Source organism: Anomalospiza imberbis, chromosome 6, assembly GCF_031753505.1.
Source record: "Anomalospiza imberbis isolate Cuckoo-Finch-1a 21T00152 chromosome 6, ASM3175350v1, whole genome shotgun sequence".
NCBI classification, from domain to species: Eukaryota; Metazoa; Chordata; class Aves; order Passeriformes; family Viduidae; genus Anomalospiza; species Anomalospiza imberbis.
The window spans coordinates 52,574,069-52,587,260 of NC_089686.1; the positions used below are offsets into that span (position 1 = coordinate 52,574,069).

The following is a 13,192-nucleotide window of genomic DNA, read 5'->3' on the forward strand; positions in this document are numbered from 1 at the left end:
TTTATCTGACTGCAGCACACCTTATTTACAGCAACTTAATCTGCTCACAGCAGACACAAATGGCTTAGCAACCCGTCAAAAAATCTATCAGAAAATCAGTAGCTGACCAGTTGTGAACTTGTCAAAGTGACAAGTGGGCATGCTGAGAGAGATGGCATTTGGGTTTTTTCATTGAAAAAATGCAGTGGTGGACCATGGCAGATGACTCTCAAAAATGAAAAATATTGGTGTGAAAATGAAAAACGTAATCTGAATTTTTCTGACTTAGGATTTTTATTAGACTGTTATTGACCTTTTTTTTTTTCCCCTTTAAAAATAAAATTCTTAGATACAGAAAGAGAAATCCATGCAGCACCCTACGTGAATGAGAAGTTAATTCAGCTCTTCCAGAATAGAAGTGAGTTCACGTTTCTGGCCACTCTGCAACAAAAGGCATCAACTTCTGGAGTTATATTGTCCATCCGAGAGTTGGAGCACAGGTAAGAGCAACTTGTTTCTCTTGCAGCAGCAGCATAAAAGATACTGAGTGCTCAGTGTACTGTTTGGACAATGTGTTGAAATGGTAGATGTAAAATTTAACATGCAAGTTAGAGCCTTTCTTCATACTTTGCAATTTGCTACTTTTTTTTTTTTTTTTTTTTTTTTTTTTGTTATAGGAGGAATTCATTATTTATGTATCCCAATCTGTAAAATAACATAAAAGGAAAGATTAAAGCCAATGTAGTATAGATGCAATGCACTTTGGAAATTACAAACCTTGTAATGCAATTTTCCTGACTAGTTTATTATATGTGCTTTGGAGTATGCTTTTTCATAAAAGTTAAACTTGAACTTTTCTTGCTACACTATGTTTTATAACATTTTAAAAGAATACATTTTCTGTGAGATTCAGTAACTAAGGTATTATGGAATTAAGTTACTTGTGCTTCCATGTAAAACTATATACCTTTTCTTCCCAACATAAATACATTATATTCCTATTTCATGTATGTCTCTTCCCCCTGTTCCTCCCCCTTTTTTTTTTTTTGTTTTTTTTTGTTTCTGATTGTCAGTGTAGGAGGAAAAAGAGGTCTCTTTGATTATTTGTTTGAGTGGCAGACATCAGTTTGTTACAAAAAAAGGTGTACTTTGTATTATGGTTCATAATACAATTCCAATGACGTTTTGATGTTTCAAAGTTGTGTGTTGTATCAGTCTCCTATTTGTAACTTTGTGAATGCTTTTTTGGTAATTTCTTAGGTCTTGAAGGACCTTTGTGTCTAGTCTTACACATAAAAGACTAGTACTGGTCTTTTCAGTTGTAATACAAGTAATGGGACATTCTTTGATTGCTCCCATTTAAAATCTAATACCAGTTATTCTGCAGCATTCTATTAAAAAAGTCCTATTGGTATTTGTCTTAATCATGTACATGATACTCAATTTTTAGCCCAATTTCTTCCCTTTTTGTTGAGAAAGTGTATGAAGGAGAAGGCAGTGACTTCATCATGACCAAATTGTCAGTGATGCCTTTTGCTTGTGCAACAGCAGAGATGTCCAGACGAGGCTCCCCAGTTAAGGGGAGGACTTTGCTATACTTTTCTGTCACCTCTACTTTCTTATCAGTCTTTTACTTTATTCCTTTTTGCATTTTTTCAGGCCACTGTCTCAGTCTAGAATAATATTGTTTTACATTAGAGAGGGATCCCTCCCTTTATCTCTTCCTGTTCTCCTTCTCTTACCCTGTCATTCCTTTTGCATTACTTTTCAATTTCTCCAAGCTTTTTCAGGCCATTTGAAGTCACGGTTAACAAGATCAGTTTGCCATGTTAAGGGTTTGTTTATTATTTATTTAAGAAAGAGGACATTGAGGACAGCCATTGAACAGAAAAATGCTGTCACCTAGCAAAATGCAAGGTCAAACTAGACAGGCAGTGGTGATTATACAATGCAAGGCACATGGATTTTTAGATATGGCATCTACTGAATGCAGCTCCTTGAGTCCTCTATCTTGACAGGCAGAGGCTTATAGGGAGATGTGCTCTGCAGGAGTAATCTTGGTTGAACAAAATGCACTGCGGTTGTCCTCTCTGGCACTGAGGTTATCTGTAATATTTAAAATGTTGACATCTGCTTAAAAATACATAGAGTTGAAGGATTGCCTGCTAGTCTTAGTTGAACCTTTGTAGCTCTGTGTAGTAACAGGAAGTTTCAGTCTCTGTAATTCCATGCAGGAGTCAGAACAGGCATGTCTGGTGTTGCTCTTGACTGCTATTACTTCAGGTGGATCACTGTGGTTATCCTTCTTTTTTGGACTCACTATGTATCCCTTAAAGCTGCTGTTTGTTTGTCAGGTTGCTGCTCAGACCTTGCTAAGGATCCTGCTTTCAGACCCCCAGATCTGTGATGACAGAAATTAATAAAGTGGATGACAATAGAGAAAGTATTTTTTAACATGGATGAGAAGTAGAGAACAAAGATTTGGGGCACTACTGAAGAGGACCATGCTTACATTAGATCAATGTAAAAGCAGAGCTTTCAGGTTGATAATTTTTGATGTTTCTCTAACAGCTCCACTCACTCTATAGCTTTGCATGGGAACTGAAATGGGTGCAGACACATGTCACAGGGCAAGCCTTTTATTAGTTGTTGCTCCTTCTAAGTGTCTGGTAATTATCATGGTTCTGTTCTTGATGACATCAATTTTTTGGTCAATCTTTTTCAATTTTCCCCATGTCTATGAAAACAGACTGGAAAGAGGACAATAAAGAGTATCTTTTTTTCATCGGGAGCAAGATGTTTGGGAACAAGTATAAGGGTACAATTGTTCCTTAACCTTAAAAGCTGTTCCTTAGTTTTTGACTATTGAAAACTCAAGAACTCTTCTCAATTTCTTATCTTTGTGCAAAATAGGAGATATTATAGTCAAAGGATTTCTTTTTTTAACTTACCAGCATACCAAAAGTGGCTAAATTAAATATTCAAGCCTTCAGAACATATAGGAGGTCAGCAACAAGGTGACAAAAGAAGCTCTGTTAGCTGTGGATACCAGAGTTCATATCTCTATGGGAAATGTCTTTTTTTTGTTGTGCACAGATTTAATAGATGAGAAATAGGTGTTATTCCAAGCAATGAAAAGGTGTGTGTATATATTCTGCTTTTTGATGTAGTGGAGATGATTGTTCTAAGGTAGTAAGGCATAGAATGCCTGGTTTAAATTTCATTTATCCAGTAAGTTTTAGCAGGTTTTTATTTTCCAATAGAATGGAGCTCTTAAACTGAAGATAGTAAAATAAGATTAATACAATTTTTCTTGAAGGCAGTAATTTAGATATACTATATTGTTATTCTAAATGGATATTTCATAACAATTAGAGATTTGCTGTTAATTTATATCATCATTTGATGGACAGGACAATGATAACAATGCATATTTGTTAACATTTTGTTGAATCAGTTTAATGATGTTAAAAGCTTTGTTTTCGTGCTTCAAATGTTTTAAAGTAAATTTGGAAAATTGACATCTTAATGCAGAGAAATTCTAATTGGAGAGTCTGATAGTTTGTGCAGTCTGTCTCTATACTTATGTGGAATATAGTGGTAAATCTGAAGACTGTTTTCTTTCCTAAATTGGCGATAATAAAAAATTATACAGGATGGACAGACATGTTACTTGGGGATGCAGAAGTTGGAAACTGTTTTCTTGATCAGCGAATTATGCTAGCCAGTACTTCCTAGATGAGCTTTGTGAGCTATTTTGCTCACAACCTTTGACTCTTTAGACCACTAAAACACTTAGAAAAGGCCATCAAGATATTTAAAATGCTACCCACAATGAATTCCTCATATCAACAGTGATTTAATACAGTTTCACATGAAGCTGTGTCTGCCTGCTCCTTAGCTGCTCTGGCCTTGCATGGTCCAGAGCCCAAGAACATTGCCTTTCAGCTGTTTAATCTCTGGGTTTGAGATATGTTGATGGTTCTTCTCCATCACTGGCCAAGATTAGCATCTGGAGAAATATGTCAAGGATGTTCAGGTATCCATATGTCATTCTTTCTGAAGAGTGTTTCATAATCAGCGATCTCACCATGCTAGAACAAAGGACTGAGTCATAAGATGATTGTTTCAAAGAATTTCTTACAGGAAGCATTAAAGACTTTTTTCCTAAATTTTTCCTTTTTTTTTTTTTTTTTTTTTTTTTTTTTTTTTATGCTTGTAACCTGTGTCTTAGGACCTGAACTTTAGAAACTTGATGCCATGCCAAATATCTGGAAACCTGTAAACTGATTGTACTGCTATAGTGAAATGGATTTACTAAGTCCAAAATCTGCCCCTTCACTATGTAGCAGCAAGCTGTGTTGATATAAATATTCAGGAGAATTCTGATAAATGTGTCAGGCTCATAATGAGACTTTTATTCCTTGCAGGTCAGGTTTGGTTGGGGAGGTAAAATAGGCATGAGACTCTAGTACATTGTTGGATACTTCCCCCAAGTGACACTGTGAATGCCTCCTGAGGCTGTTGAGGAGCAGATAGAAAGCTGTATGTTCACAAATAACAGCTGGAAGGCTACCAGGCCATTATATGTTTAATTAAAACCACAAAGGAATAATAAGCTAGTGAAATTATTCACTGAAACCTAGCTGATGAAAAGAAGCCTCTGCAAGTGACTTCTGACCCTAGTAGTAAACCTGAAAAATTAGATTTACTCCCTGCTATGTTTTTAGATTACTCTCTGCAAGATGGGTATATGCATATTGGATTCCAAGATGCCCAGGATTCAGAAAGGGAAGGAAAAACTCCGCAGATGTATCCATTAACTTTTTTCTTTTAAGGTAAAGGGCACATCTTTATGAATATTTATATGTTGAATTGCTAAACTGGAAAGCTGTAAAGAGAATAGCTGAAGATTGAGCCTTACTTCCACCCCTCTGAATGAGTTGATGTGAAATATGTGAGGCGTTTACATGGTTTTTTTCCTTCTCAAGAGGTCTTTAGAGATGCAAATGCAAATAGAATTGTGCTCACCTGCTTCTGTTCTTGGGGTTAAAGTACACAAAAGGGTAAAGTGAAGAAGAACTGTTATATAAATCTTACACTGATTTAAGCATTGTGAGAGAGAAGTTAGTACTGGAGGAGTTACCTTCCATCCTGTGGCTTCCTGCTGAGAGCAGGTGTTTTATGTACACTAGGCTGACAATTATTGTGTCTCTGAAGCATTAATATGCTGCTTATAACCAGCTGTTGAAACATAACCATTGGACCACGTTGGCAATTGGAGGAGAATGGCTGACAGTTTGAAACTCTTTAAACCCGAGTTTGGACAGTGCAGAAATGTTACGGTCAGCCAGGAACAGGATGTGTGAGTCCCCCAGGAGTCTGCTCCAACATGCTGAGTTATTCTGTTTGATTGTTTTATGACCCTCTGATACAGCTGAAGAACCAGAATGTCTCAAACTTACTCTAAATGCAACTTTCTGAAAACTGTCTGCTGAATTTAGGCTGCTTGTTTGGAATGTTAACTCCCCTAGTTAATAAGACATTTAGATGTCTGCAACATGTTATTAATGTTCATTTGTGTGGTTGATGGTAGTCTGGTGACGTGTGGTTTTTTAGGTTTTATTTGCAGTTTTGTAATGATGCCTGTGTGCTCTCTTTGCTCCAGACAATTTCTCCAGAAAGGGAGGGGGTGCAGTGCCCTGATGGTTGCTGGCTGTGGAAAGCTGCCAGAGCTTGTGGCAGTGGGGCAGGGAAGGTGGAGGCTGCCTGGGACTGAGGACATATGGACGGAGCAGACATGGACTGGACCCTGAGAGAGGGCAAAGGAAAAATTTTCTTTTTTTTTTTCCAGAGAATCCAGAAGAAATGTGTTTGTTGTCTGTTACTCAGTGTGCAACAAGTCAATAATTACACACTTGGGAGAGACATCAATTATTTATTTCAGATCTGCACAAGCCTGGGCACTGGGTGGTTTCACACAAACCAAGCACACCAACAAGACTTCCCACATTGTTATTTGTACACAGAAGTCCAGAGTTGGTAACTTTCCAAGTACAGCCCTGGTATTGGTTAGTAGTTACTACTGGTTAGTAGTTTCCATGCAAGTTTTGTAATCTCCGCTAACTTCTGTGCGTGCCCAAGGGAAGGGTCTTCACCTGGACAGGTGGCTTTTTGACCTCTGGGTGTGATTTTTTAATGTTGTAATGGAGATAGTTCAGCTAAAGGATGCATGGACCTTGAGTATTTTGCCAAGTTGGCAATGAATAAATAGGCATCCAAGGACATAGTGATTTACTACATCCTTATAGTTTATTAGTTCTAGCCTGGCCTTCACTAAGGGATGGTAATTGTTCCACTGATTAAGTGTCCTTTCTTGCTGATTAGAAAAGTCTTAATAAGCCATCTTAGATTGTCTAAAGAATACTGACCAGTCCAGACCTAAGATGATTTTGGCATATTCCATGTTTTGCAACATGTGGAATTTGTCATAATGTAAGAAATCTCTGAAAAGCTGCTGAATTTGAGAGATTGGAGGGAAGAACCTTTCTTCTAAGGACACCACAATTAGGGTAATTTGTTTTCAAAAACTTTTCAACTGAGTAGTTGTACTCAGGTGGCAGACCTCATTAGTTTAAAAAGCTGTTACCCTCTTGTTTTATTAAAATCTGGCATTTAGAGACTGTAAATTTGAGGATCCCCTGGGCTGAGCTGTTGCTGCAGTGATTAGCATGAGGGAGGGAGGGACTGGACAGGGCTCTGCTTTCGTTACAGCTTTGCTGGGGTCTGTCTGGTCACACTGGCAGCTCTAGGCTTCTGCATACCCACAGAGATCCCTGGGTTAATGCCAGCTCAGTGTCCCAGGTTAGCCTTAGAAAGTAGCCGGGCCCCATTCAGAAAGTCCTCAGATACCTATGCTTTGTGAATTGCACTGTGGAAACAAACCTTTGGCCGAGGGCTGTGGGTGACAAGCCCTGTAACGATGGCTGCAGGATGTGAGTATACAAGGTGACTTGGTATTGGAGTCATGATATGTAAAGGAGTGAAGATTTTCTTTTGTCAGGTTACTTCTCAGTAAAGTTAAGACAGTGTTTAGTGTGAGCATGTTCTTTTGTTCTTTTTGTGTGGGTTTGCTGGGGTTTTTTTTGAGATACATTTAAGGAGTCATAACTTCAGTTTACTCCAGCCAGACTCTCTTCTGTCCTGCTGGCTGTGCTAGCTCTGAAGCCTGCTAACACGCTGTTCTATTTTTAGGTGCAGTGTGGTACTTCCTACTTGGTTTATTAGGACAAGGAGAGAAACCAGGCTTTTTTTTCAGACAGTAGGGTGGTTGCAGCCATGGCGAAGGTAGGTTTTTAGACAAATAAAAACAAAAATGATGAAGGTCAATCCTTACAACACATGCCATGGAAATATGTAGCTGCTTTGTACCAGCTCTGACTCCAGCTGTCTTTTGCCTGGCAGGCAGATGTTGGGGTTACTTTTTTCTTTATATGATCAAAGAGGAAAGTAAATTTGTATTAGGATGACCTCTGCCTAGTTGCAGGTATACAAACACATCATAAATGCTTTTGTGCCTTGCAGCTTGCATGCCCAGCTGCCATGTATAAGATGGGTAGAACAGAAGACAAAATGTTAATAAATATTCTGTACTAATGGAGGGTATCAGTGTGGGAGTGTTTATTGTTAAATGTTTCAAGCTAAGCTGCTAGAACACAATTACTGTTGTCCTCTGAATAGAAAAACAAGTCATTTAATTGACTGGGTTTAGTTCCTTTTGCTTGAAATGAAAGGATATAAATGTTTGGAAGAACCTTATTTAGGTAGCCAGTAGCATGGTGATGTTGCACTTTCAGGCTTTTACATGAGAGGTTTGAAAGTGTTTAGTATTACATTTTGGCTATATTGGATTTGCTCGCACAGAAGGAATACTTTTGGAATAGAGTAGGAATAGAGTAGGAGATGCAATATATAGGATTTGGCTCTTGTGTTTCCCTTTGTAGAAAGTTAATCTGATTTTTAGCAACAAATTTCATTGTCACAGGCAATGCTTCTATTCATGACATTTTTTGTGCTGCCTGGTGTCAGTCTGACTTTGGTGACATCAGTGTGTAATCTCCGCCACAGCAGTGAGTCTTTAATGCTGCATAAGCAACGATTTGCCATGTATGGTTTTGCTGTGCAGCCTCTGGGTCTGTCTTTATTTAAACCAGCTGTAAAAAGTAGCTTTGAATGGTTTGTAAGTATGGATGTTAAGGAAGCTTCCCTCTCTTAGCATCCAGGGCCACTGTGGCAGTGACAGTTGCAGCACACGAGACTCTCAGTGCACCAAACGTGTTCCTCAAGACGCACGTGCAATGGAGGAGTAGATCTGTGTGCTTGAGCCTGTTAAGAGCATTTCTTCAAAATCCAGTGCTTCACAATGCTTAATGCTTCAGAGCTTGGGATCTTGCCCTGTCACTTTATAGTAACTAGGGTACAGGAACAGCACCCGTGGAAGTGACTGAAATATTTGCCTTGACAGGTGTAACTTGTTCTGGTTTTGCATCCACACAGAGCTGTGGCGACCACTGCAAAGTGAGTGTTTCCTTTCATTTGAAGAGATGTATCTTTTCTTTCAGAGGCACTGCTTGTTCTCCCCATGGCTTCATCACTGACAGGGGCAGTGCCTTGGGCAGATGCTTGCCAGCTTATCTGCAGCACAGTGCCCAGTGCCCGCTCCTGGCCTGATTTGCTTGCACTGAGGACTGCTATAACAAGATCTCAGCACCTCTGATGTCGCTGTCCAGTCTGAGCCACTTGGCACACCCAACACAGTGTATCCCACTGTGCACACAGACTCACTTGGTGGTAAGGAACAGCAAAAGGCCAAAGGAGTAATGGCCTGTGATTCATCACAGAATCCCTGTAGATGGAAAATCCTGAGATCTCTGTGATAATGGATGCAGATTTTTTGCCTGTCTCTAAATACATCAAGAAGTGTTTCTGCAAAGATGCTAGAGCACAGTCTTGCCTGAAGTCATTTTTATCATGAAATAGCACAGTGCTATTGTGAAATGAAAAAGCTATGTGCACAAACAAGTCCAAATATACTGATTTTTTTCAGAAGCTTGCTGAATTTACAATTTATAGCTGATGACATCAAAATGACTGATTTCTGGACTTTTCCTGAATTTGCATTGTTATTGAAAAAAATTAAAAACTGTGCCTTGGCCAGACTCACAGATATTTTCCAGAAGTTTCTGTGCAATAAGAGTCTGATTTTTATGGCAGTGATTTTTTTTCCCCAGCATTTGGGAGGCCCAACATCATAGTGTTGCTGCGGCATGTGCAAGGTGGATGGGGCTTCCATCCTTGAACTCCTGTGGTTTTGTGACCTTCTCCCATACAGTGTTAAACAGATGCACAATGTTTTGACTAGATGGCAACCCCAAGTTTGTACATATTTGCAGGGCTGCCATCTGTGCCTGCTGCTTTGCCCTGGGACATCTGTTCAGTAGCTGTTAAGAGCATCTGCTATAAATGCTGGTGCTGCTCCTTGAAAGAGGCTGTGGGGCTTCATTTGGCACTTGATCAAGGATGATGGAAGTTGTAAAGTCAGAATGATAACTCTGCTTTATTTATATTTGAATGTGATAAGGAGGAAGGTTGCCAAAATTGAAGGCAAAAAGTAGTTCTGCATTAGTTCCTAGAGCTCTTACAGGAGCATTTAATCTGCTTACTCAATTGTGCTGCTGTCTTCGTTGTGGGATATTTTAGTGTTTGGTGATAGGTATTGGATTGGTGAAGATCAGGAAATAAAGTGCTGTGTACCCTAAGGATGTTCTGGAGGACACCAATTCCACAGTTCTTGTTGGGGCCCTGTCTTGGGATCAATAATCTGTGGGCTGTCCTTCCTTTGGCTACTGACATAATCTGACAGCAGTAAAGTCTTTGAATGAAACGTTGTGGTGTTTGCCACAGGATAAGATCTCTTCTGTGGGATGAGATGATGAATAGGTGAATATGTTTCTTTAATGCAAATGGTGTATTAAGCCAACTCACCTTATAGAAATGCTTTGTCTTTGCTGCTTCAGGTGTCGTCCATGTTCTTATTTAATGTTGATAGTGACTTTTCCAGTATTTTTTGGTCATTACATCCACAGCAGGTGTTTCCAACTGAAAATATACTTTTAGAAACCTTTCTCTCCTGATCTGGAAGTGAAATGAGCAGTCATGTACAGTTTAGTCAGTATGGTGGTGACTAAAAGAAAGGGTGAAGAAAAAAGTCATTAAACGTACCCGTGTCAAGCTTTATCCTCTCCAAACAATATTTTTGTGTGAGGTACGTAGCGGTTGCAAAAACTGTCAGAAAGAATTGTAAAATATCTTGAATCAGCTGTGGAATAATACTGTCTTTCTGGAAAGCACATTGTATGACCTTGAAATATCCCATCTTTTTTTGATGTGCATAAGATCAGTCTGAATTTAACAATGTTTTTCTCTTATACATTGGGGTTTGAATGAGAGACTGCAGATAGACCTATAAAAAGCATTTGAATTCTATAATTGTACGAAAGAAGGCAGCAGTAATTTACATACTTAGCAAACAGGGAAATTCTACTAGTGGGAGAATTTCAGCCAAGGTCAAATTGTATTGCTGTTCCATCAAAATCAAGCTTTCTTAATACATGTGTTCTGAGAAATTAATCTGTCAAAATACATGTTAACTTCTGATCATGCCTTATTTAAAATATATGGAAGTATAAATTGTTGCTGAGAAATAACAAATAAAACAAGAAACCATCACTCAGTGCTAAGAAGTTGACAAGGAGATTACTATCTCACACCTTCTTCCCTGAAAAAGGTCTGGAGGAGGGTAGCAGGGCCCTAACTGTAGGACAGGCTGACACAGGCTGCATGCAGATGTGATGCAGAATCAGAGATTGTCACAATACTCAGGGATCTTTCTTGGGCTTTTGGTATGGATTTCATGGCAGCATTGAAAGTTCACACTGAATCATAATATATATATTCAGATGGCCCCAGATGTTTTCAGGAATGCTGGTTAATTCCAGTCCTGTTTTCTTGTAGTTCCTGTCAAAATACTGGAAAGTACTTTCAAAACACTTGTTAGAGATCAGTCATTTTTCCTGTCTTTTGTAGGGTACCGTCTATTAATTTTCCCCCTCCCCATTTTTGCCTGTTGTTTTTTCATGGATAAAAAATTGTACAATGACATTTGAAGTTGAAGATGAGATAGCAATTTAAAACAAAATCCATTTATTTCCTCTGGGTTTTCTAATTATTTTCTCACTGGTTGATGATTACTTGCCTGAGTTTGTTTTTCCCCTCATGTGTCTTCCATTCCCCCATTTACAGATTAGAACTCTGAAACAGAGCGGGTGCACTTATTTCCAAGAGTGAATGGCCTTTGTGTCTTTGCTTTGGAAGAGGCTTCTTTCCCCTAGAGTCTAATGGAAGGAGGAAAGAAAAGAGAAAGCAGTTTGCACGTGACTTATATTCTGGTAAAGAAAAGACAACTTCTGAACCAAGAACATCGTGAACTGTTTGTGTAATCAAGGTCTCAGTGTGAATTCTTCATCTTAAAAAAAATAAAATCAACACAGGAGTGTTGGTTTACACTGCCTTTTGTTTTTTAAATACAAGAGAGAGAGAGATGTGTTGAGGTAACACAGGTAGTTTCTGCTCCTGAGATTTTGTTGACTGGTGTTCACTGATGTCTCTCTGATTGTAACTGTTTGTGATTTGCACTTGTTGATGGGTGGTGAAAAATAGGTGCAGAATTTGTCTGCTGTCACCTTCCTTTTCCTGCCACTGAAGAGCTAAAACATGGTGTTTAATACAGTCCCATGGCACTTACTGCATTTGGTGCATGTATAAAAATGTTACCACTAGCTACTACCTGAAATTTTAAGTAATCTGTTCTGTACTATATAAATTAGTCATGAGATTGGCAACAAGCTCGATGCCTAAGCAACAAGCTGTTCTCAGTCCTGAGGTAACTATTGACACTAAAGTGTGTCAGGTGAGAAGCTTTGCAATTCCCTATGCTGTACAAATAATAGAGCACAGATGTGATTAAGTGCAATATCTGAATGACCTTTCCAGGGCTGCACTGTTGCCTTTACATTAACAAAGAAATCATTGTGTGGTGAGTGATAAGCTCTGTGGCTTTTGGAGATTATGAAGAATAACCTCAGGAAGCAATTTGCTTCCTGCAACAGGAGATTGTCTTGTTTTTGGAGTCTTAAGCCTCTGTGATCAACCATATATCTATATGTATATACATACAAATGTTTTGTGTGTGAATGTTATGTACTTCTCCCTATTTTTTTTTTCAGTTTTCTGTCTTGCTTCCTCTTGTGCTGTGAGAGCAGATGGAAATTACAAAATGTTTAAGTATGACATCACTGACAGTACTTGTCCTAATGCTTTTCTGGCTTGGGAACATCAGCAGCAGTATCTTCTGGTTATTGACTATATTGTTACTGAGCATTGAAATAATATCTTCCCCAGATTTCGTGTGAATGTAATTTAGGTATTTTAATGGGTGTTGGCTGTAGTTAATCAACATTCTGCTCTACTATTTAGAAAATCCCTCTTTCTCTGCTCTCCTTGTGCCAGTTCCTTCACAACACCAGCCTTTTTTTCCACTCTGTACTACATGTATTCTGTTGTGTTTTTATTCAGTTTTGGTTTTACCTTTACCTCCTTGCGTGTTTTACTTTGTCGCTTGAGTCTTTGATTCATGTGACCCAATAATGCTTTTATGTTGCATGAAAAATATGATGGCAAGGCACTGGCAGGATGGAGGAGGGCTTGAATTTCACATCTGGTGAAGACTTACTGTCTTTGTGTTCCCCTTCCCAGCCTGTTGTGATGTCTTGCACATGTTTCCAGCTAGTGTTTTATCACCTAAATTTCCTCCCAAGGAACTCTGTTTTCCAGTTATGTTGGAAACCCTCAGCTTCATTGATAAGATCTAATCTTGAAGAGATACACAGCCCCAAGTAATGCTTGTGCACACAGGCTATTAGGACCTGTGTACTGCCAAGCAGTGTAAAAGGCTTATTGGAAAGTGAAAATTGGCACTCCAATATTTATTGGTTTGTGTTGCATTTATTTTTTGGAAATGGATTTCATTACTGTAATTTTTCCCATCCTACCCCAAAGCACCACCTATCTCTCAACTGCCATGTTAAATTAGTGT

General features: G+C 38.8%; 1 protein-coding gene across 5 annotated transcripts in view; it reads left to right on the plus strand.

The window, feature by feature from the left end:
• NELL1 (neural EGFL like 1) overlaps positions 1-13,192 on the plus strand; it is a 282,863-nt gene that overhangs the window by 26,284 nt on the left and 243,387 nt on the right. For all 5 annotated transcript variants that reach the window (XM_068194180.1, XM_068194182.1, XM_068194181.1 and 2 more), the window contains exon 3: positions 329-479. In XM_068194180.1, coding sequence (XP_068050281.1) covers positions 329-479 — 151 coding nt within the window. The remainder of the gene's footprint in view (positions 1-328; positions 480-13,192) is intronic.